At 36.8% G+C, this 25,979-nt stretch overlaps 1 protein-coding gene across 1 annotated transcript; it reads left to right on the forward strand.

Annotated features, from left to right (window-relative positions):
* The first annotated feature begins 200 nt into the window (after positions 1 to 200).
* LOC101405402 (aldo-keto reductase family 1 member C23-like protein) lies at positions 201 to 13,824 on the forward strand. The gene is made up of 9 exons (XM_004425401.3): positions 201 to 284; positions 2,276 to 2,443; positions 3,298 to 3,414; positions 4,694 to 4,771; positions 5,229 to 5,351; positions 8,087 to 8,196; positions 9,121 to 9,286; positions 12,005 to 12,087; positions 13,782 to 13,824. The coding sequence occupies exons 1-9, from the start codon at positions 201 to 203 to the stop codon at positions 13,822 to 13,824; spliced, it is 972 nt and encodes a 323-aa protein (XP_004425458.1).
* Positions 13,825 to 25,979: the final 12,155 nt, after the last annotated feature.

Below are 25,979 nucleotides of genomic sequence, written 5' to 3' on the forward strand. Positions count from 1 at the left end.
GATTACACTTTGATAACAAACAAGTTAACTGGCTCCAATTCTCTTCTCACTCCGTGGGTTACTGCTTTATCCGTGCTCCTCCTACAATCCACTTGCTGACAGTTGGACAGTGGACTTGGGTGTTGCCTTCCTGTTATTCACATAACCTGTGAAGGTAGAAGAAAAAAACAGAGTCTGCTTAGAAAGAGGAGACACAGACAATGGATCCCAAACGTTGGCGTGTAGAACTAAATGATGGCCACTTTATTCCTGTACTGGGATTTGGCACCTATGCAACTGAAGAGGTAACATTGATGGTCTTGGGGTTGAGAATTCGAAAGGAAATCAACCTAGTATGAGTGGAAGCTGATTTGGGTTGTCAAGTCATTGAGTTCTTGTGTGACTCTGGGAGGTTCACTTGGTTCTTGCAACCAGGATAGAACCATTCCTTATACAAAGAAACAAAATAGGAGGAGTTCACTCTGCATCGGGGTCTGACCATGTGGTCACCTACAGATTATTCTTGGTTTCCTCTAGTTTCCATCTATTTCTCAGGTTGGCAAAAGAGATGAAACTCAGCAGTCAAGAACACTGACTATTAGCTGCCTTGCTTTGAGAGTGATTGCATGGGAGTGGTTTCTCAGTCTATTTCTGCAATTCAAGAAATATTTCCTCCCACCAAGAAGACATGATCCAGAGAAATATTTGTGGTAAAAGGTCCTGGAGATGAGGTGAATGAAAAATGAAGGGAAAGAGTTGCTATTCTGCTGTGGGGTAGCCTGCTGAGTGCCGGGCAATATATACTCCACCTGTGGTTTCCCTTGTACTTCTCCTACTGATTGGGAATTTATCCTGAATGGAAAATATAATTTCATTTGAGGGTATAAGCTACAGACTTCCAGGGGAAGGTTTCAATTCTTGGTCTTTGTTATTACTTTCGATTGAAGTAGATAGGTAGTATTGGACCTTGGACAGAAGAAGGAGCAAAGTGGACAAGTCAGTAGGCTGGATGCCAGAAGTTTGCGTTCCAATTTTGTCTTTGGAGTATTTAGTTGTATGACAAGGGAGTAGTACTTAAACTGTGAGTCTCACTTTCTCATCTATAAAAAAGAAGGAGATATTCAAAGAGATAGTTTAGAGACAGGTGGCAAGAATTGTTTATTTTGTTGGACAAGGTTAGATGAAAGAAAGGGAAGGGTCAAGGATACTCCTGAAACTTCAGCTTCAGTAAACCTTTGAGTGCCTCCACAACAAAGGAAAGAGCATGGCTAGCAGCAGGCAGTTAGACCAATGATCTAATTCCTCACAATATCAGTGGAAAAAGAAAGTTTCTGAATGACTTAGAAAGAAATGGAATATTATTCAGCCTTAAAACAAGGAAATCGTGCCATTTGCAACCACAAGGATGAACCTGGAGGACATTATACTAAGTGAAATAAGCCAGACACAGAAAGACAAATACTGCAAGTTCCCACTTATATATGGAGCCTAAAAATGTCAAACTCATAGAAGTACAGACTAGAGGAATTGTGGGAGAGGGGGCAAGGGGAAAAATGGGGAGATTTTGGTCAAAGTGTACAAACTTTCAATTATAAGATGAATTAGTTCTGGAGAACTAATGTACTGCATGGTGACTATACTAATAACAATGTATTATATTCTTGAGATTTGCTAAGAGAGGAGATGTTAAGTGTTCTCACCACACACACACAAAATTTAGCTATGTGATGTGATGGATATATTAATTAGCTTAATTGTGGTAATCATTTCACAATGTATACATATATGAAAACATCACATTGTACACCAATGCGTTGGTGTACAAATATGTATTTTATTTATTTCTATGTAATTTTTATTTAGTATGATCTGTGTGACTACACTGGTAGAGGACTCTTCAAAGCTTTCAATTTGTCTCTTGAGACTTCGTTTCATGTATCTTTTCCCTTTGTTGATTTTACTTTGTAACTTCTGACAATATAAATTATATCCATGACTATAACTATATGCTGAGTCCTGTGAGTTCTTTTAGTAAACCACTGAACCTTGGGGTGGTCATGGGGACCTCTGATGCTAATGATCAACCAGTGATCACCTGGGATTGAAGGGGTCCTGGGATGCTCAACTTTTATTACTTACCAGGAAAGACCCAAGCAAACTGCCGTGGGTTCATCACCACACATGCAGAACTAACTTAAGATGAGGAAAAGTTGATTCTTGGGAAGGTGAAAGTTTGTGTCATAGCTATCTCTCAACCATGTGGATATCCAACTACTACCTTTGGTTGCTCATCTAGGTTCCTAAGAGCAAAGCTCTGGAGGCCACCAAATTAGCTATAGATGCTGGGTTCCGCCATATTGATTCTGCTCATTGGTACAATAATGAAAAAGAGGTTGGACAGGCCATTCGAAGCAAAATAGAAGATGGTACTGTGAAGAGAGAAGACATATTCTACACTTCAAAGGTGCTGTGTATATGGTGTGTGTGTGTGCCCTTGTGTGATCATGATTGTGTCGAGATGACAATTGTATGATAGGACCAGTAGTTGTTTGGTGAATTGTGCTTATTGGTACAACTTTCTACACACATATTCATGTATTAAATCTACTATCAAAAAAAGGTAATAGCTTTCTGACCATTGCTTTGTTCAAATTTTATGATTTGAAAGTAAAGTCAATTTACTTTTCTGATCCGCAGATGATATCAGTGTGATTTAGCATGGACTATTGGATCAGACAGAACTGTGATCAGATTATAGCTTTCCTTATTATCTGAGTGATTTCCTACAATTTCTTAACATTTTACATCTCAATTCTCACCTCCATCAATATGAGAAAGCAATATAAAATGTACTTTGTGTATTAAACAAGATATAGCTAAAGTGACTTGAATTGTGTCCAGCACATATTAATATGCTCAAAGTACTTTCTCCCTATAGTTATATAAACAAAAAGGATAGTACTTATTCCCCAAAGGATTGAACATTTGCCAGAATTAGGCTATGTTTGTGAACTGCTTTGTAAACTCCATCAAACTTGATTCAGATAATGGACATGGTTATTATTTGATAGCATGTTTTATCTCCTGGATTATTTCCTTCCATTGATAGTAGATGTTCCGATGACAAATCCAAATAAATAACAAAGTATCTATGGGCAAGTCAGATCAAACGGGAATGCAATAAGGAAAAAAACATTTTTCCTCAGTATTCACCAGTTTCCAACCATTAGAAAGGTGTCTAATTATTAGATGAAAGAAGAAAAACAAAACCGACTGAAGTAATAATCCAACACGACTTCCGTTCTTTATCCTCTGCAGCTTTGGATCACTTTCCTTCGACCAGACTTGGTCCAACCAGCCTTGGAAAACTCTCTGAAAAATCTTCAACTGGACTATGTTGATCTCTATATTATTCATTTTCCGACTGCTCTGAAGGTTGGCAATTTGTGGGGTCACACCTATTTTACTTTTTGTGTTAGAATGTCTATCAACTTGTATGGATGGTTGAATTCAGATTTTTGTCAGAAGGATGTAGGGATTCTTACAATAGAGAAGAATCCCCGAAACAGTAATGCCTGATTATCTTTTTAATGACTTCTTTTGAACCCTTAAATTTCTTTCCATTCCTCCAAGAGAAAACAGTTCAACAATCTCAAATCCTCTGCCACAAAAACTTGCGGAAATAAAAATTGGCAGGTTCAACACACAGTTCTGACTATGACTCCTGAGTCTCTTACGATATCACAAACACAGAGTTTCATGCAGCTGTGGTGAGCAATCAAACTGCCTTACACTGAATGAGTTGAACACCTCTCTTACCATTTCAAGTTGAGAGCAGATTTGGTGGTGCTCCCTCTGCGTGGCTATAAAACTAGCAGAATTCATGGGGACTTGTGAGACCTTGCCTACACTGTTGGGAGTACCTTCACAATGGAATTTTGTAGAGTGTACTTAGCTATTAAGGACTGTGTTATGTAGAATTCTTGATTTGAGTTATAAAAAGCTACTCAAGCCCTCCTTTGCGAAGAGTTTTTTGGTCTATGTCAATAGGAAGTCCAAGCCATGGACAGACTTAAGGATTTGGAACAGTCTTCAGAAATGTCTCCTTTTCTTTGCATTACTGTTGGTTAACTTTATTTTTGTCACAATATTTTCTCTTGGTGGCAAATATGGCCTTGGGGTTGTTCAAGGCTCCTGGTCATTAACACTTGAGAGCGTCTCTGGATCTTCCAGCATCCATAATAATCTTGAAGAGAACCTCAGTTGACCCTGTGTGATTCATGTGCCTGTCCTTGGACCATCAAATGTTCAGAGGGATAAGGAACTCTGATGGGCTAGCCTGGGTCAAGATTGCAATAGGTATTCTGGAAATAAGGCCATGTCACTTACTGTCATTCCCAGTCAAGGGAAGCTTTTGCAAGAGGAAAGAATTGGGGGCAAAGAAAGGTAACATAAGTCACTATGAGTCCCAATTAGGACTTAGGAAAATGGTATTTATTAAAACACATAAATGTAAGAGATTACAGGAAGCTTGTGTCCTAAAGACATTGCTTACAACTTAATATGCAAATCACTTTGCAAAGAGTGCTATCTGCAATGTTACACCACCTACCTCATGAACGTTTGGTGTCCTGGCCCTAGATGTACCTGAAAGCCTGGCTAAGTGTGGAGAAATAATTTTTTGACATTAGTAAAATGACTGCTTCTATTCCAGCCTGGGGTGGAACTTCTTCCGGAAGATGAACATGGAAAAGTAATAATTGACGCAGTGGATCTCTGTGCCACGTGGGAGGTGAGTGCTTGAAGGAGAGAGCTCAGAGGAGAAAGACAGAAGAAGGGAAATCTAGTTCATGTCTTCCACTTGTGAGAATGGGTTGTGTACCTTCTTATTCAGCAATTCATCAACTTTTAAAGAGATGGTATGCTATATTGGTGTGGAGGAAATCATTACTGACATGTTTATAGAGAGGAACAGAGGAGAAGAATTGGGGACAGTGAGGATAGGCATCTCTTTTCTTCAATGTGTAATACTCTTTCACATTTTTCTAAGGAGCGGACAGTAATTCTTGTTCTTGCTGTCACTACATTCTTTCCCTGTTGACTTTACTACTTTTTCTCTTCTTCGTAATCATGCCAATTGGCTTCATTCTCATTTCTTGACAGTTGTTCCTTTTAACAGATTTTTCTGGCATTTATTCTTGATCTATAGCCAACTGCACAAATGATTCTTTACAACCCTTCCTCCCCAGGCCATGGAGAAGTGTAAGGATGCAGGACTGACCAAGTCCATCGGGGTGTCCAACTTTAACCGCAGGCAGCTGGAGAAGATCCTGAACAAGCCAGGGCTCAAGTACAAGCCCGTTTGCAACCAGGTGAGCCCCCTTGGCCTCGTCTCCTTTCTGTTTTTCATCTCCTTCTCCTTGAACTACTGTCAGATTCTATTTGGACCCCCCTCCTGTTCATCTTACCTTCACGGAACAGGAGACCGTAGAGAGCAGAGCTTCCATCTAAAATGGTGTGAATAGAATCCATAATTATATCTCTGTTTTGTAAAGTCTTAGTGAAAAAAGTTGTGAGACCTTTCTGCTAAATTGTGTGTAAGAATTTAGGGAATGTAAAAGAGGTGACAGAGGGCTGGAATAGTTACCACACTTTAGGGGGAAGGTGACATTGCTCTGAGCTGTAAAGGATACCCAGAGATGAGATGGGTGACAGTGATTTGGAGAGAATTGTGTACAGAAAGGAAGGCCATGAAAAGTCGAACTAGCAATAAGTAAGGAAAGAGTGAAAATAAGATGAAGTAGGTGTTAGGGGTTTGTGTGTGGTTTGTATGCCTGAATCCTTCATCTTGTTATCTCTGCGTTCAGGGGTCTTTGAGTAGGAAGCATGGATAGAAGAAAAATTAACTGGAAACTATGAAAGTCATCCAGGCTAGAGGGATGAAGTTACTGGTTTATGGAGATACTAATGGTAGATGAAATCAAGGAAATCCACACACAGGAACATTTAGCAGGAACATAGAGCAGACTTGTTGAATTACTCAATCTTAGTCTGGTTTTCCTCATTGATTTCCACGCTGAAATTAACTGTTTAGACACCTTATTCTGTGTCTGGTTCTGTGCACTTACTTTTTTTTGTTCTATTTTTATTTTTATGAGATCTACCCTCTTAACAAATTTTAAAGTATACAATACAATATTGTTAACTATGGAGACAATGTTATACAATAGATCTTTAGAACTTATTCATGTTGCATAATTGAGACATCATGCCCACAATTAGCAACTCCCAATTTCTCCCTCCTGCCAGACACTGGTGACCACCATTCTACTCTTTGATTTTGTGAGTTTGAGTATTTCAGGTTCCTCATATAACTGGTATCATGTAGTCCTTGTCCTTCTGTGAATGTCTTATTTTATTTACCTTAATGTCCTCAAAGTATAACTTGTAGTCAAGGAGTAAGTGTCTTTGATTGGAATGTATAGCTTATAAAATTCAAGAATTTGACATATAGTGATATAGCGTTATTGATTTTCAATTATAAATATTAAAAAATTCATGTGATTCTAGCATTAGTTTTACTCCAAACATTTATTATGAAAATTTCAGCCATTCAGAAAAGTTAAGAGGATGATAGAGGACATCCATATTTCCCTCCTATATCCAAAATTTTTCACATGCCAAATATATGTATATGTACATGAATCTATCTGCATACATATATGTAATATTTTCCTGGCCCTCTTCAAAATAAGCTGTAGAAATGACTATTCACCCCCATGGACCTCAGAAAGCTTATGGTTTAGTGCCCAATCCATATTCAATCTTCAGTATGGTTTTCCCAATGTCTTTCATAGATCTTCTGTAATCAGAAGCTGATGGTGGTTCACTTATTACTTTGATGCACGTTTATTAAGCTCTCTTAATCTAGAATGGTCACTCAACCCATTTTTTTACCATGACCTCCAGATAGTTTCATGTCGAATATTTGAGATTTATCTCATTGTTATCTTGTGATGTTAATTAACTGGCTTCTCTAGTCCCAGTTTCTGTAAATTAAAAGTTAGATCTGAATGCCTTATTACATTAAGATTAAATATTTTTGGCAAGAAAATGCCCTTTGTAGGCTGTGTCCCTCAAATCACACTCCATTATGAACCTGTCATGAAGTTATCCCACCATGAGAGATATTAGTTTTGTTTCCTTGGTTAAGCTAGTGGTAGCCAAGTCTTTTCTTCATAAATGTGTATTTTTCCCTTTGAAACTGCCTAGAAATCTGTTGGGTGATAATTGTCATCAGGGAAAGGCATGTTCCCCCCAAATTTTCACATAATGTTTGAGTAGCCATCGATGATTTTACACTAAATTAGTTATTTCATTGGGATTTGTAAATACTTATTTTCAATTTTAAACTCTCTTTTTAATTTTCTTGCCTAATGTTTTATTGTAAACAGAAAATTACCTCACCAAGTCAGGATAAACTACAATTTTCCCTATAAAGCTGCGCGAAAGCTTAATTCTTTCCCTTTAATTATCAATGTTCTGACAAAGCAGTTACAGTAATACTCACCATCAGTGGGAATAAAGGTTTTTGTTCTCTCTCTCATCACTATGGACTCATGGATTTTTACTTAATCTATGTGTAATTGTTGCTTTTAGTCCTTTTTCCCTTTGATGCTCAAATCTACCCAATGTCACCAGTGGGATCCCATCACACTGGTTCTTTTGTCCTTTAGACGTCCCCTCATGAGTCTTTGAGGAATTTCTTGCTTTCTGGCACAATTTGATGTCCAAGGCTCAAACAGTTCTCTTCCCATCCCAGATCTGGAATGAGCCATGTCTCCTTGGAGTGTACAATGATGTTGTGTAACCACGATCTGGTCCCTAGAGTTGCTTGTTCTCAGGAACATCATTTTCTTTTTTTACCCTTTCTGGGAAGAGAGAGATAGTATTTATTACAAAAAATCTTTACTTAATGTTAATATTTCCAGTTTAAATTTAATATTAAACAGCTTTCTGTTCAGCTTTTTTACTTTTAACCTTTCTCTTTCATATTAATATTGCCATTTCATATGATCTGACATTTTTCTATCTTGGCATTCTACAGGTAGAATGTCATCCTTATCTCAACCAGAGCAAACTGTTGGATTTCTGCAAGTCGAAAGATATTGTTCTAGTTGTCTATGGTGCTTTGGGAACGCAACGTGTAAAAGGATGGTAATGAAGACAACAAAGAGTTTACCTAAAACTCCATTTTTGATGAAATATTTTTAATCATATCATACTCAGTTTTTGGAATTAACTCTCAATGGGCTTGGGGAAAGAAAAGAGGGACAGAAAAAATCCTTCTTTATAATATCATCACCCAGTCAATACTTTTACATTATATGTGTCTGGTTGTAGATTAATCACTAACAAATGCCTGAACTAAAATATACATGTAATCCAAAATTTGAGACAAAAGATATAAGCTTAAGTTGTGATTTTGATATTTATTAACTCATTAACACGTTTCTAGTAATGGAATTTTTAAGTTTCACTTTCTTTATATCCGAAGTTGGGATAATCATATGTAATATATAACTCCCAGATTTACCATGATAGAAACAATTACAATCTGAAACATTTTTGTAAACTTCTATAGAAATATTGCACTCTATAATTAATGATAAAATGAATAGTTCTCATTTTGGGACTACTCAATTTTTATCAATATCATAGAAAAGTTAAAATAAAAACTATCCCATTCTTTTCCTTTCTCTTTTCTCCTTTCATACTCTTGTTCTTACCTTGAGGGCTATAATCAGAGAAGAAAAATAGCCACTGAGAAATAAATGAGAAAAAAATCCATGAGTTTGACAGCATTGGTCTGAACTTAAGCATGCATCAAAATGACCTGGAGGGATTTGTAAACACAGATATTGCTAGGTGCCACACCTGAGTTTCTGAATCAGGTGGTCCTGGGTGAAGCCATGGAATTTGTCTTCCTAACAAGATCCCAGATGATAGCAATGCTTATGGTCCAGGGACCACCTTTTGAGAAACACTGGTCTAGAGTGGACCTACTTGGTCTGTTTGGGAAGGGTTGTAACAAACTGAATACAGAATCTCAGGTTTTCAGCATTTCTGATTTCCTTCCAGGGTAGACCAGAGCTCCCCGGTTCTCTTGGATGATCCAGTTCTTTGTGCCATGGCAAAAAAGTATGAGCGAACTCCAGCACTGATTGCCCTTCGCTACCAGCTACAGCGTGGGGTGGTGGTCCTGGTCAAGAGTTACAATGAGAAGCGGATCAAAGAGAACATGCAGGTGATGAATGAGGCTGTGGGCATAGGACTTCTAGAGAATATCCTTCACATGTGTTCTTCATTGTAGGCTCTCAGGACATCTTTGGGCACAGATGAGTTACCTGTTATTTCCCATGGGTGTATGACAATGTATTCCCACTGGTTTTCTCCTACTATGGCTCAGGAGAGGCTGCGTGGCTGGATAGAATTCAGATTAGAAAGAAAACAGAGGTTTTAGTACCAGCGTGAATTCTGCAAAGTACTCTGTAGCCCTGTGCAAGTAAATCTCATTCCTCCATTTTAAAATGAGGGAATTGGATTATGTGATTTTCTTAGTCCATTTGGGATGCTATAACAAAATATCACAGACTGGGTGGCTTGAACAACAGATACTTATTTCTGACAGTTCTAGAGGCTGGAAGTCTGAGATCAGAGTGCCAGCATGGTTGGCTGAGGACTCTCTTCGGGTTCTCACACTTCTCATTGTATCTTAACAAGGTAGAATGGGCAAGGGAGCTCTCTCAGGTCTCTTTTATGGGGGCATTAATCCATTCAAGAGGGCTCCACTGTCATGACCTAATCACTGCTGAAGGGCCCCACTGTCTAATACCATCACAGTGAGAGTTAGGTTTCCAGTGTATAATTTTGGGGGCCCACAAACATTCAGACTGTAGCAGTGATCTTGAATCTCCAAATCACTGTGGTTTTAGTTTACATTTCCTTGAATACTAATATATTTTCATTTTCAAATGTTTATTCTCTTTTGAGTTTCCACTTTTGTAAAGTGCCTTTTCAAGTCTTTGTCCATTGTCATTTAGTTGTCTGTCTTTTTTTATGTGTATGATACCATTATTTTACTACTAGATATAACTGCATAAGAAACTATCCAATTTAGAGTTTTCCTACAGAAGCCATTTATGTAACCCATGATTCTGTGGTTTGACAATTAGCCTGGGATCAACAAAGCAGTTCTGGTCTTGGCTGGGTTCTCTCATGTATTTGCTGTTAAATGCAGAGCAACCAGGCAGCTGTCCTTTCGGGGTTGATTTGGCTGTTATCAGAGGTGTATAAACTCTGTTCCATATAATTTTTGTATAGTTGGCTAGACTATAGCCAACCTGCCTGTTCTTCATCTCATCACAGTGGCATGTTCACAAGGCAGCGAGTGGATACTCTCAAAGCCTTTTCACGTCTAGGCTCAGGATGGACTCACCAGTGCTTCTGGCAAATTTTATTATCCAGTAAAAGTTACAGGACAGGCCAGATTCAAAGGGTAGAGAATCTTGTAAAAGAGTTTTTGTCTTTCCATTCAAATTTGAGTCTTTAATACACTTCAAGTTGATTTTTTAATATGATGTGAAAATGGACCCAAATATGTATATGTTTAAATGGAAATCCAAATGTCCGTATTTTTCCATAGATTTTCATTGTCATCTCTGTCATATATCAAATGTTTATCAGTCCATTTCTGTGCTCTCTCTTCTATTCAACTACTTAATTTTCTGCAATGTCATCTTTTAGCAGAAAATAAGTCTTCTTTTCAGAATGGTAAAATTTTTTCTTCATTCCTTTTTCTTCTTTAAGAATGTCTTCACTATTCTTGACTAGTTGTTCTTTTACATCAGATATGGTATCACATATCAACTTCTACAAAAAATAGGAGTGTAACTCTTTGTTTCATATTGCATTGAAGGTATAGATCAATTTGGAGAAAATTCACTTGTTTGCAATATTGAGATTTCCATTCCATGTTTATGGTATGTATTTTTAATTACTTAGGTGTTCTTTATGTATTTTAAAAAATCTCATAACTTTTTCCACAAAGAAATTTACATAATGCTTTTGTTAGGTTTATGGACAGTTAACTAGTAAGTTTTATATCCTTTTTGTTACTTTTTCCTAACTTTTTATTTTGAAGATTTTCAAGTGTGCAGAAAAATTGAAAGAATAATGCAACAAATGCCTTGCTTAGCTTCAAGAATTGTGAAATTGTTGACATTTTGCCTGCTATCTATCCTCTATCTATCTATCATCTATCTATATGTCTATCTCTCTCTCTCTCTCTCTCTCTATCTACCAATCCATCTATCTATTTATCTATCATCTACCTATCTATCTACTGATATATCTATCCATCTTTTCTACATATCAGTATCTTGGATTATTTCTATGTATTTGTTTGGTTAAACATTTTAGCCATTACCATCATTCTTTTTGATCCTTAGTGTCCCACATTTAGACAGTGACATCCTCTTTAAGTCATTTACTGTGTCCTTTGAACATGACATCATTATTATTTGGACAATCATTGGTTTAATTATCTTGAAAAAAATTTTTTTTCACATTCTAACTGTTCATTGATGGCATATGGAAATCCATCTGTGTTCGTCAAAGTTACTAAATTATATTATTTATTTTTAAAATTTATCTCTAGATAGGTACACTACCCTATCTCTTTGAATAATGTCAGCTTTGTTCCCTCATCTCTTTTAAAGATCTCCTTTTTGTCTTTAGTCTTGTGTAATTTCAATATATTATATCTAGGGGTGGATTTCTATTTAATTTCTGCCTGATATTTATCACCACTTGAGTATTTTGCTTGATGTCTTTAAAAACTTTTGGAAACTTCTAAGACATTTTGAATATTGCCTCTGCACCATTCAGTCTGATTTGCTTGGATTTTCCAGATTGGCAATTATGCAATCTAAAAATCATAAAAATCTTTCTACTTTTGTGATAGGTTTTTGAATTCCAGTTGACTTTAGAGGACATGAAAGTCCTAGATGGCCTAAACCGAAATCTTCGATATGTTCTTTTTAAAAAGTAAGTGACTTTGGTAAATATGTTTGCCTCAGTTTATTTTCTGACAATGACTGTATGATGATTGTTAAAATTTACCTCAATACCAGGAAGACAGAGTCCAGTTTGAGTCAGGGATGAGACAGGAGCTTTCTGGAATCTTATCCCAGACTCACTCCAGAGCTTTGTTCACTGACACAAAAACAGGGTGTGTGGACCGGTGTCAGCTTGGACTTACACATATACGTCCTGCACTCATCACTCCGTGGAACTTTCCAAGAAGCTCAATATCATTGCTGAATCTACAGCTTCAATATAGGCTTTCCATTTCAACAATAGTCCAGTGGGGATACACTGTGGATGTCACCAGTGTAGCCTAATTCAATATTTCCAAAACTGTGTTTATCATCTTCTTCTCCCATCTTCTCAATTCTTTATCAGATTAAAGGCTTCTCCATCAAGCTTGTTGTCCATGCCTGAAATGTCCATCACCCCCATATGAAATCTTCATGAGATCCTGCCAAGTTTGTTTCCTTCATAAGATTCCAAATCTCTCTCTTCCTTTTCACTGCATGTTTATTCAGGACCCAAATACTGCATTTCCCTCCACAAAGCCTGGCCTTGTGGGGTCAATAGGAATTCTTGGTTTAGATTTTCTGAAATATTGAGATCTCAATGCAGAGGACAATGTTTTCAAGAAGAGAGATTAAAACCAAAGGAAGAGTGTGGAGGCAAAAACACCACTGTTGGAAAGAATTTACAGCCACCAAATGATCTTTACTATTCCTTCATGCTTGAACGTTCTGGAATTTTGAGAAAAGACCTTCATTTTAAATGAGGGAAACAGAAGAATGCACATTACTTTTGCCTGTGAGAATTTTAATTCATAATAGTAATAAATGTGAAAATGTATGGAAAGGGATCAGCATAATGGCAAGTTGTGAATACTCAAAACTTGGCAGATATATTATTATCCTTGCTAATATATTTATGAATATAGAGACAAATGAAGAATAAGATAGGGAAATAATGCAGCAAGAAAGAGTGGTAATCAATCAGTCATTCTTTCAATAAATTAGATATTTTAATAAGAAGCAATCATTTTTATATCACTTTCTATTTTGGGTTATTACTGAATAGAGATCTCCCTACCTTACAGTAAACTCCTTGGAGATGGGACTCAATGTTTACATGACATTATTTCTATTTCTGCATCTAACTCAATATGTGGTATGTGGTAGGCAGTTAGTAACTAGTTAATAAATTTAAAAAATGGAAGTGAACCTTTCACTTCCATTTCAGTAACCTATATCACCCTAAAGTATTTATTAGTGCTGAGCATGTGGCTGGACTTGTCCTGTGCAAAACAAGGCAAAATCAGTCTCTTCTTCCACTGAGAATTTGAAATAAGACAGGAAAGTCTATCTTGTTGCTTTATTGACCGATGTAGCTAGGGAGAGGAACATATTTGAATATTTGACTGTATGTTCTATGTATTAAGTTCTGGGCAGGGAATGCCATTTGAATAATTTAACCATTATTTTTTTTACAAAAAATTGTTATAAAGTCATGTTTGTGAAAGAAACGCAGACGCCACAACCTGTCAGGAAATAAAATGTTTAACTTTACCCTAATGACAGCTCCATAGAAATCACTTCTATATCACCTTAGAAACAGAATCATTGAACCCATTTATTCATTTTTCTCTCTCATTTTAGGGCTGCTGACCACCCCGAGTATCCATTTTCTGATGAATATTGACGTGAAACCTGTTCTGACTTCTACCAGAAATCCTGAGTATGGATAATGAGGCAGGAACAGTCTGAGATGTTGGGGATTGGACAGGGCAGCATACGTTCCATCCATGCTGGTTAGCAACTCATACTCAGCTAAACTTAGGTTCACAGGTCAAGAAAGAAAGGCACTCAATTTTTGTCACTTTCTTTGAAAATTAAAGATTTTTTCCCTTGAAGACTCTTACCTGCTCCAGTCTCTCTTTTGTGTATTTTCTTTCCTTCTAACTCATGAGAGCCAAAAACTGATTTGCCTAGAATTTGGGGTGGGTGGGAGATGGGATATGATAACAACAATTTTATAGACATTTCTGGAGTGGGATCTGCACATAAAACAGCCAGAGCTGAGTCAGGTCTAGACTTCAATGTGTGCTCAGGTAAGAGTAATGAGCTTCCTGGGTTGTAGTTGGGCAGGAATTCAAAGAAACAAATGACTGATCAAATCACCCTGAACATTAACTCCATGTTTATCAAATTTTCTCAGGTTCAAAAAAATATTAATTTAATATACTTGATCCTTTTAAATGTTTCAAACACAAGCAAGGCACACTCACAAATGCAAAACACAAAATATTCCTAAGCCATTAAATATTTTCTGTAAAGCCAATATTAATATGTTGAATACATTTGGTAATTCTAATCCTCCTAAATTTTTAACACCATTGGAAATATATGCATGCAAAATAGCACAATGTTTACTACATTTGTTAACTTTTAGGAACCTTTTTTAAAAAAATCTTTATTACAATTTTTAGCAGTACAAACTCAATCATGTAGTCCTAAGGAACCAAATTTTTATCTCAGACCTCTTTCTTAAAATTTGGGACAATCATGGACCAAACAGGGACAATCTAAGAACTTTGAGACTGACATTTGTTCAGGAGCTGGGTACACTTTCTAACACCTATACCTGCAACTATTGCTTCCTCTCATGACCACATTCAGCTCTCTTAAACACTGGGCTTTCTACAGCCATGTTCTTCAGCTGGGACCTAACCAACAAGCTGTGCAACCCACAGTCTTTCCTAAAATGATTCATCCTTTAAATTAGAGGAGGTCATATATATTCTCAGATGTTAGTTCACGTTTCTATGACTGTAGCATATCCATACATTATTAAGACCTAGTTAATAATTATTGGCATTGAATCTTTTTGGTAGACTGCAATAGTACCCCTTTTATTTTTTATAATGGCTCCTTGGACATTTTTTTAGTAAATTGGTTAAGATTATTCTTAAAGAGTTGCTCCCTTGGGAAGATCAGTGTATATGACAAAGGTAGCCAAGTAAACTCCATAGATCTGCTTCAGGCAGGAAAAAGAAAAGGAGAAGATGCAAAGGCTCAAGAATCTACATTGTCTAACCAATTCAGAACTGTTCACAAAAGAGGGCTAAATTTTAATAATATTGAAAAAGCTAGACTTCTGGTTTCTGGTCACATAGATAAAGAACTTGGAAGTCAACACTTCCTTCCTCATAACAAGAAAAAAAATAAATTAAGAATCAACAACTCTCTTTAGATCCATCAGAAAATTGAAGTGACAAGGAAAACTGCAGACCCCAAAATTGGAGAGACAGTTGGATACAGAGAATCACAACTCAATGGGAGCAGGAGAGCAACAAAGTTAGGGGACTGACAGTCCTCAATTTCAAGGCTTACAAGAAAGCTACAGCAATCAAGATAGTGTGGTATTGGTGAAAGTACAGACAAGTTGATCAATGGGACAGAATAGGGAGCCCAGACACAGAGCCACATAAATTGAGTTAACTGATATTTGACAAAAGAACAAAGGCAATCCAACAGAGAAAGAATAGTCTTTTCAACAAATGGCGCTGGAACAACAAGCTATCCACATGGAAAAAGTGAATCTAGACTCAGACCTTACAGCTTTCACAAAAGTTAACTCAAAATGACTCATAGACCTATGTGTAAAATGCAATACTGTATAACTCTACAAGATAACACATGTGAAAATCTAGATGATCTTGGGCATGGTGATGACTTTTTAGACACAACACCAAATACTCAATCCATGTAAGAAAAAATCATTAGACTTCATTAAAATAAAAAAAATTCAACTCTGCCAAAGATACCATAAAGACAATGAAAAGACAAGCCACAGACTGGCAGAAAATATTTGCAAAACATACATCTGATAAAGAGATCAGTATCCAAAATATACAAAGAACTCTTAAATCTCTATCGTAAGAAAGTAAAAAATTCAATTTAAAAATGAGTGAAGATCTGAACAGACACTTCACCAAAGAAGACATACAGACGGCAAATGAGCATATGAAAAGTATCATCATCATTTGTCATCATACAATTTCAAATTAAAAAAAATGAGATACCAATTCACATCTGTTAGAATGGCCAAAATCCAAAACAGTGACAAGACCAAATGGTGGCAAGGATGTGGGGCAACAGGAACTCTCTTTCATAACTGATGGGAATGCAAAATGGTACAGTCACTTTGGAAGATAGTTTGGCCGTTTCTTATAATATTAAACATATTATTACCATATGGTCCCACAATTGAAGTCCTTGGCATTTATCTGAGTAAGTTGAAAACTTCTGTCCACCCAAAAACCTTCACACAGATGTTCATAACAGCGTTTAATAATTACCAAATGAGAGGTAGTATAGAGGTTCATTGAATATGGATACTATATTTTACCCATACAGTAGAATCTTATTCAGTGATAAGAAGAAATGAACTATCAAATGAAAAGGCTTGGAAGAAGCTTCACTGCATAATGCTAAGTGAAAAAAGCCTACCTTGATAGTCTACATACTGTACAATTCCAACGGTATGACATTCCGGAAATGGAAAACTATGGAAACAGCAAAAGATCAAAGTTCCGAGGGTTTGGAGGAAGAGAGAAAGGGAAGGATGGATAAATGGAGCACAGAGGATTTTCAGGATGATGACACTTTTCTGTATTTAGATAGTAATGGAGGATACACATCAATACATATTTTTCAGTATTCATAGAGCTGTACAACACAGAGTAAACCCTAATGTAAACCATGGACATTAGTTAATTATAATATATCAATATTGGCTCATTAGTTGTCACAGATGTCCCACAGTAAAGGCAGGATGCTAATAATAGGGAAAACTGGGGACTGGGGGACAGTATGGGAACTCTGTATTTATGTGTAATTTTTCTGTGAATCCAAAACTACTCTAAAAACTAAAGCTACTGAAAAAAATTTTAAAAAGTATGTTCCAATTTTTATTCCTTCTAATAGTTTACTCATTAATTTAAAAAAGTTATTTGAAGACCTGTTAAGAGTCAGATTTTGTGACTGTCTCATGACATAACTCTTAAAGGATCAGATACTCACGTAGTCAATAAGTCAGAATTTCTGATAGTTCTTAGGTCCTTGAAGGTGAACTGGACATCAGATGAGGTCATTCTCTGGTAATCACTTACATCTTAGGGAGCTAGGTTAACAGGTTACCAGGCTTACTCACATGGGGTCATGTGGAGTCATTCTGTGGAAAATGGTGTCTGAGAGTATTTCCTTCATAAGGAAAGTGGAATCAGACTTCAAGGGACTGTTCACCTCTCTGAGTTGACCTGCTTATCTCTGCAGGTTTGTTCATAACCTGCCCAGCAAAGTAAAGATTTCATTCCATACTGGATTGCAGTAGCACAAAGGTAAGGAGCAGATATTCCCTGGGCCTATAGGAAGGTTCAGACATGAAGCCTGAGATGACATGGTCTGTGAATGGCACCTATGCCCAGAGTAGACTGCAAGAACAGTCTTGTAGTTGTAGACCCGAGCCAAGGGGGCAAAATTCCTAGCTGGTCGATAATTTCTGCATTGTATTCTGTGGAACTGAAGCTGTCAAAAACAGTGCTCACAGGAAGAGTCCATGGAAATTGCTATTTCTATCACAAAGGAGTTGAAAAATCATGGAATCCATTACAAAGATTGAGATAAGATCTCCAAGTAAAAGGCCAAAGGGTTATACCAATATTGGTCTATTTGGAATCAATGTCAGGAAATCTGACTTTCAGAACGAAGGGTGCAATAATACTGAATCCAAACCCAAGACCTGGAATCAAAGAGTTACCACAAAACCACAAGGCGTACAGGAACAAGACCATTTCTCAAATCAAAAATAATGAATAAAACAATGAAATCTACCACTGTGAAGAAGAACCAACAGACTGAACAAATAGGAAAAAAAAATCACACAAGAAGAAATAAAAACAATAGAGTCACTTCAGCATGACATGAAAATAATTTGGTTTAGCACTTTCAAAGGAATTAAGAAGGGACAAACATTTATGAAAGGAGAAGGAAACCAAGTAAGTAAGAGAAGACAGATGGGAGAAAAATAGTTGAAAGTATTATGGAAAATGAATCATTTAAATAAAAAGAGGGAAATCTCAATAGATGAAATAAACAGGAGATTAGACACAACAGCTATGAAATTTTATTTAAATTAGTGATTGCTTTTAGAATCTACTTGATTTCTCTTTATTTACCAAAGCCAATGACAACAGTATATTCTGATGAAGTCCCTGTTAAAGAGGTTATTCGCTGCTATTTTCCCAGTAAAAATTATTTTACCTCTAAGGCTTTTTGGTGTTTGCTTTCACTGTTAAGCCATATGTACAAATATTTAGGTTTCACTCATATAATTTGCTATATAACTTTCAAACTTCAATCCCACTCGTTTTATGCATGGCTACTGCTCTTGGCTCCTTCTTCTCCCTGACCATCCTTCATGAGCCTTCACTTCTGCTCCACAGTGGAAAGCAGAATCAGGCCAACTCAGATTTAACCAGCAAATTCAGTGATTTAGTCAATTCAGGCTTAAAATTAGTCTCTTTCAAGAACTTTAGATACCGAACATCTTAATCTCAAGTTCGTGTGCCTGATGCCCAGCAAGCCAAACACTGAGACATCGGTGCTTGGAGATGAGAAAGATTTACTCGAATTGGCCAAAACGAGTAGGGGGGAGCCTGGGTTTGCTCAAATCCACCTCCTCTAGAACAGAAAGCAGGGAGATTTTATAGCGCTAAGGGGCTTGGCATGAGGGGCTTCAGGGAAACAAAGTGATCACTCCTGATAAACCTCTGGGCAATCTGACTTCTAGGCTTCAATAGCTGCTGAAGGCTGGCCATCTGGTGATCAGCCATCCAGTGATTGCAACCTCCCTGAAGGCATTCTCTGTCTCCTACAAAACAAGCTCACAAATCCTCAAGACCCCTGAGTCACCAGAAAACACCAAATTGGTTTAATATTTACAGTACCCCTCAGATACTCGGCTTCACTTTCCATCTACAGAAATATATGCTAAGGCAAGTGCGTGCCCCCTCACTCCATCCTTTGCTGGCTCTCTTGTTCTGACCAGAAGATAATGGCAGTCTACGGGCTGTGTTTTTTTCTCACAGGTCACTTTGGTATTCCCCTCAGAACCCATGGAAACTTTCACGTGTCATGTTCTCATCTGGAATAAGACCAAATAGCTGTCATTGCTATTGGGACACATAAAATGGGAGCCTGTGGAATTGCATCCTCTAGGAAAAATTGTTAATACTCTCCAAAGGCATCTGAGACAAGGTACAGGGTAACCATGTCCCATTATTAAAGATCTGTTTGTTGGAAATGTTATAATTCAAACAATAATTCTCCATTTAACAGCCCCTATGGCCATTTTTAAAGACAGATAAAATTGGTTGGTAACTCACAGCTTACTATTGTAACTTAACTGTGGTTGTTCTGTCAAATATTACTGAAGTCATCAAAGACATCTGAAGGACCCTGATGACTACCTTACTGGCATGGATTTGGCTACCATGTTTTACTGCATACCTATATCTGCTTTGACCTTAGGTATGAAGGCACTCAATCAACTATCTACCAGCTTCCTGTGGGTACCTCAGTAGCACTGCTGTGTCACTCAACCTCTGCCACTAGGATTGAAACAGTTAAATAATACCACATTTTGACATTACACAAGTGATATTTTTTTGTGAGGCCTTGCTTTAGAACAGGTGACCCAAGACCCTAAGTCTCTCAAAAGTTGTTTACAAAATAGGGACTAGGCCACTGCGCCTTCCAAGATTCAAAGGCCTGCCAAATTGGTCATATTCCTTGGTTAACCTTATGTATCCCTGGCTACCACCATTATGCCTATGCCTTTTGGAGTTTAAAAACCAAGCATGGCCCTTAGGACTGCCAGGGGTTTTAGGACCAAACAGCTGCCAAAAGACACATTGCAGGACACACCTTAGAAAAATAGATACCTGAGCCTGCTAGGCTCTTGGATTTCCTGAGGTCTAGTTAGTGGCCTGAGAACTCACATTTCTTTCTGGAATGGGTAAGAGACACTTTACGTGGGCAGCTGGGCCCAGACATGGAGCTTTCCTGATCAAATGACAATAAATCCTTCAGGACAGGGACAGTCTCAAGGCGGATGACTTCCTCCAAGCTCAGCCCCTCACCTGTGACCATGGGGGAGGTGGAGGTGACCCTTCAGCCTGACCTCTTGGCAAAATGAGGAGCCCCTTGGGATGATGGAGGTGACATCATTAAACAGAATGGAGCTCAGAGGCCAGTGGTGGCATTCTACCTGCCTCTAGCACATCTTTGACTTGGATGAGACAGACAGCTCTGCTCAGTTGGCAGGGTTGAAAGCTGTCCATTGGGCCCTTCCAAGATGCCTTGAAGAGATGTCTACCTGAGGTCAGAGTTTTTACTTATTCATGGGCGGCTACTACCAGTATTGTAGCATGGCCTGGAAAATGGTAAAAGCATCATTTTTTATTACAAGGGAAACTGATCTGAGCAGTCTACTTTGGCAGGCATTGGTGCATTTTCTCCTCCTATTTGAGTGACCCTTGTCTCACCTATCACCTGTATGATTGGTACAAGGACAGACTAACAGGAAAAAGAGGCAACGGGCCTCACCCAGCACCAATCTATTTAAAGGAGAAACGTAGAGAGAATGAATGGAATCTGATTTAACTTCAACTTAATTTATTACCTAAGCTAATTTGAATATATAAACTTCTATAGGAACTGAAAGGATGAAAAGGAGAAAAAAAGACTCTGTGATTACAGTTCTTGATGAATCAATCACTTGCTGGATTGAGGTGTAGTAGGAACCACAGAGGAAGAGAATTTATCAGGATGGAATGTGTTAAAGTTAAGATTTCAGAGATGAAGCAGTTCTAAGGAGTAAACATGGGAGTAGTTACCTCGTGCAGTGTAGGTACAAGTAGAATTCTCAGACGTTGAGTACATCGGAACACTGAGAAGCTTGCACTGTCTAACATGAACAAGGATGATGTCTACATATCCTGAGGAGGAATTATCAACTTGATGAACATTATAAAGACAATGAAGGGAGTGTACAGAGAAGTGAGTAACATAGTAGGCTCAAGATGATGTCATCCTTAAAATAACAATCATGTGCATCTCTCTTTCTAAGGAATCTAACATCTCCATTGCAGTGCGCTACTGTCTGAGCATTCCCTGATCTAAACTTTGTTCCCATGATATTACATTCTGAGTATTAGGTTCTGAATAAACAAAGGAAGGAAACGCTGGTTGGGCTGAGGTCCAAATCTTACCAATTCAGAACAGGGTTCCATAGCACTGGGGTGTAGGGGGTGGGTGGGGGTCCTTTGCTTAGTTGGTACAAGCTGTGTGTCTGTGACCTTGGCACTGACAATGAGAATGGCAGAGAAGCTTTCCACTAGTTCGCCCAAATCCACATCTGTTCTCTCTCAGAGGCTGTAGTTCAGGAAATTGAATTAACTTCTTTATCTTCATTATAGCTGTAATCAGAAATTCTACCTATTCTATTGTATTAGAAATTATACCTAATACTATTCTAACTCTTGCAAATAGTTAACTGATATTGATTATTTATAAGGCAGACAAAATATCTATGGTCTATATTTGATGTTGGAAACCCATTTATCAATATTGCTAACTAGGAGCAAATCTCTCTACACATATTATAATTCTCTAGAAAATGAAGAGAATAGAAACTTTGAAATTTCTTTAATTTCAGAAACTAGTGAAAATAACAACCACTATCCCTTCCCAAAGCACGGAAAACTGACCATGACTCAGGTCTGTGAAGGAGTACAGAAAAATGGAATTGATTTTAATATTAATCCAGACAGATTCAATATATATATATCAACACTATAATAAGTTTAATGTTCTTCATATTAGGACCTCATCCCAACAAGTGCTTCCTTCCTATGTTTATTCAGAAGCTAATACTCAGAGTGCAGTGTGACCAAAGCAAAGATTAAAATAGGGTTATGGTTAGACACTAGCTCATTCCATTGGAAAATGCTGAATTCCTCAAAAAGGAGAAATAGGTAACCTCAAACTGGTACTAGTAACACTCTAGTTCCCCTTGAGTGTATGTGGCTATTAATATATAACAATATTCTGACTGGACACCTGCCATTTGAATGAATGACTTCAGTGGGACAGATGGCAGAGAGGTTGTGTAATTAGAGAGCTGACTAAATAAAAAAATTTTGCAGGTGAAATTCAAACACCATTCACCATCAAAGAGGGCGCAGGGGAAGGTCAGGCCGTGGAATATCAACTAGCATATTCTTTATCCCAGTTTCATCAATTTGTAGTCTCTATAACTGAGATCATGGGGCAAATCCTCAACATCCCCAAGTTGAAGTAGTCACTGGGACCACCCTCTTCTGGACAACCTGCTCACTGATGGTGAGTGATTCTTGGAACTTCTAACCTGGTTTATCTTAATAGGGTCAATACATGGGGGTTCAGGTGATCTACTGTATGAAGAGAGGAGCTATACCTGGCTGTTGGGATACATATAAAGATTCCATTGAATATGTAAATCACTTAAGTTAGTTTTGCCATACTAATATTATCTTTCATTTATAAATGTGATTGTCTTTGCATATATTTGCATATTTTAAAATTTCTTCATATAACTTTGTAATGTTGATTATACAAGTCTTTTGCCTACTTGGTTAATTTATTCCAAAGTATTTTATTCTTTATCATGCTATAGTATTCTCTATCATGCTATACATTGTTCATTTTTAGTGTATAGAAATGTAATTGATTGTTCTGTGTGTTGATTTTGTATCCTGCACCTTTGCTGAGATTGTTTATTAGTTCCAACTGTTTGTTGCTTGATTTTTAGGGTTTTCTACACATAAGATCATGTCATCTTGGAACAGAGACAATTTTTCTTCTTCCTTCCCATTTTGAATGCATATTATTTCTCTTTATTGTCTTACTACTATAACTGGAACTTTCAATACTATGCTGACTATGAGTGGCAAAAAGACAAATTTTTCATTTTATTTATTTTAAGGGGAAATGCTTTTAGTCTTTCACCATTGAGTATGATGTTAGTTGTGTTTTTTTCATGCATGGATTTCATTATGTTTCGGAAGATTCTTTCTATTTCTAGTTTGTTAAGGGTTTTTTCTCATGAAAGGGTGTTGAGTTTTGTCAAGTGCTTTTTCCACATGAATTGAGATAATCATGTGGTTTTTCCTTCATCCTGTTAATAAGGTGTATTTCATTTACTAATTTTTGTGTGTTGAACAAGCCTGGCATTCTGTGAAGGAATCCCACTTCTTCACGGCATAAATTGTTTAGTATGCTGCTGAATTCACTTTTCTAGTATTTTTTTTTGAGAATTTTTAATTCTCAAATCATATGGAATATTTGTCTTTAGTTGATTTTCTTGTAATTTCTTTGTCTGGTTTGTATCAGTGTAATGCTGGCCTCATAGAATGAGTTAGTAGGTATTCTCTCCTCTTCAGTTTTTTGCAAGAATTCAGATTTATTGTTGGTAATTCTGCTTTAAAGGGTTGGTGGAATTCAGTAGTGAAGCAGTCTGGTCCTGGGCTTTTCTGTGTTGGGAAGTTTTTAATTACTGCTTCAATCTCCTTAATAGTTATAGGTCTATTCCAATTTTCTATTCCTGCATGATTCAGTCTTTGTAGGTGACGTGCCTCTAGAAATTTTCCATTTCATCAAGATGTCTTGATTTGTTGGCATACAATTGTTCATAGTACTCTCTTTTCTATTTCCCTATTGATCTTCTGCCTGGTTCTTTTATCCACTATTGAAAGTGAGGTATTGAAGTTTCCAAATAGTTTCATAGTGGTGTCTATTTCTCCCTTGATTTCTGTCAATGTGGTTTTCACATATTTTGGAACTTCGATGTTTGGTACATATAAGTTTGTATTTGTTCTGTATTTTTGGCAGATTGACACTTTTGTTAACATATAATATCCTTTTTTTCTCTTGTCACAATTTCTGTTGTAAATTTTTTTTCTGATACTAGAGTAGCCACACCAGCTGTCTTTTGGTTGATTTATACATGGACTATCTTTTACCATCTTTCCCTTTCAAACTATTTGTGTCCTTAGGTCCAAAGTGAGTCTCTTACAGAGAATATACTTGATCCTCTTATTTTGTAAATACATTCTGCCAATCTATACCTTTTGATTGGAGGAGTTTGTTTATATGTAAAGTAATTACTTATAGCAAAAAACTTATATTTTTATTATTTTTCTATATGACATAAGTCCCTTATTTCCTCCATTGCTACTTTCTTTGTGTTTCAATGATTTTTGGTTGTGACGTGTTTTGATTCTCTTCTCCTTTACAATTGTGTATATTCTATTGTTATTTACTTTGTGGTTGCCATGGGGATTACAGGTAACATTGTAAAGTTATAACAATCTATATTGAATTGATAACAATTTAACAGCAATGCCATACAACAACTCTACTCCTACAGAGCTTTATTCCCCTCTCCCAATTAATGTTATTGATGTCACTGATTTCATCTTGATATATCGGATACATATTAACATAGATGCATTATTTCTTTTATGAATTAATCTTTTAAATCTTGTAGAAATGAAAATGATTTGTAAACTAAAATTATGAAATTACATAATTTTATATTTTCCCATATATTTACCTTTACTGGAGGACTTTATATCTTCACACGACTTTGAGTTACCGTCTAGTGTCCTTTCATCTGAACCTGAATGACTCCCTTTACATTTCTTGTAGGGCAGCTCTAATGATAACAAACGCTTTCAGCTTTTGTTTATCTGAGATTGTCTTAATTACACCCTCATTATTGAAGGACAATTTTACCTGACATAGATATTGTTTGACAGGTTTTTCTCTTTCAGCACTTTAAATACATCACCCCACTGCCTTATATTGTCCATAGTTTCTGAAGAGAAATCTGTTGATAATCTTACCCAGGATCCCTTGGTACCTGCTGAGTCATGTTTCCTTTGCTGCTTCAAGATAGTCTCTTGTCTTTGTTTTTTGACAGTTTGATTATAATGTATGTGGGTGGGGATACCTTTGAGTTTTTCCTACTGGTAATTCTTTGAGCTTCTTGGATTTGTTGATTATTCATGTCTTACATCCAGTTTTGGGAGTCTTTGTTCATTATTTCTTCAAATAACCTGTCTGTTCCATTGTCTCTCTCTTCAACATCTGGGACTCTGAAAGTATGTATATTTGTCCACATGACGGTCTCCTATAAGTCCTTTAGGATCTGTTTACACTTCATTTTTTTCTTTTTCTTTCTTAGTCTTCATAATTTCCATATATTTTCTGGTATTATCATTTATTCTTATGTGATTTACTTGATTTCTTCTAATTCTTTGTTGAAATTTACCTTCAGCAATACCAGCATATATAAGACAGTTCTTTTAAAACTCTTTGTCTACTTAGTCCAATGCCTGTGCTTGTTCAGGAACATTTTCTACCAATTTATTTTCCACTTTTTAATGGATTATGTTTTCTTGTATCTTTTTTTGTATGCTGTGTATGTTTATTTTTTTTCAATTATGTTATTGAGATCATAATGGTTTACAACATTGTGTAATTTCAGGTGTACATTATTATTTATCAATTTCTGTGTAGACTGTATAGCACTCACCACCAGAAGTCTAATTTTTCTCCGTCACCATACATATATGCCCCTTTACCTCTTTCACCCACTCCTCAGCCATCTTCCCCTCTGGTAACCACTAATCTGTTCTCTTTATCCATGTGTTTCTTTATCTTCCACATATGATTGAAATCATGCAGTAT

This window comes from Ceratotherium simum, chromosome 32 (assembly GCF_057802395.1).
Source record: "Ceratotherium simum simum isolate JZ-2026a chromosome 32, ASM5780239v1, whole genome shotgun sequence".
Taxonomy (NCBI): Eukaryota; Metazoa; Chordata; class Mammalia; order Perissodactyla; family Rhinocerotidae; genus Ceratotherium; species Ceratotherium simum.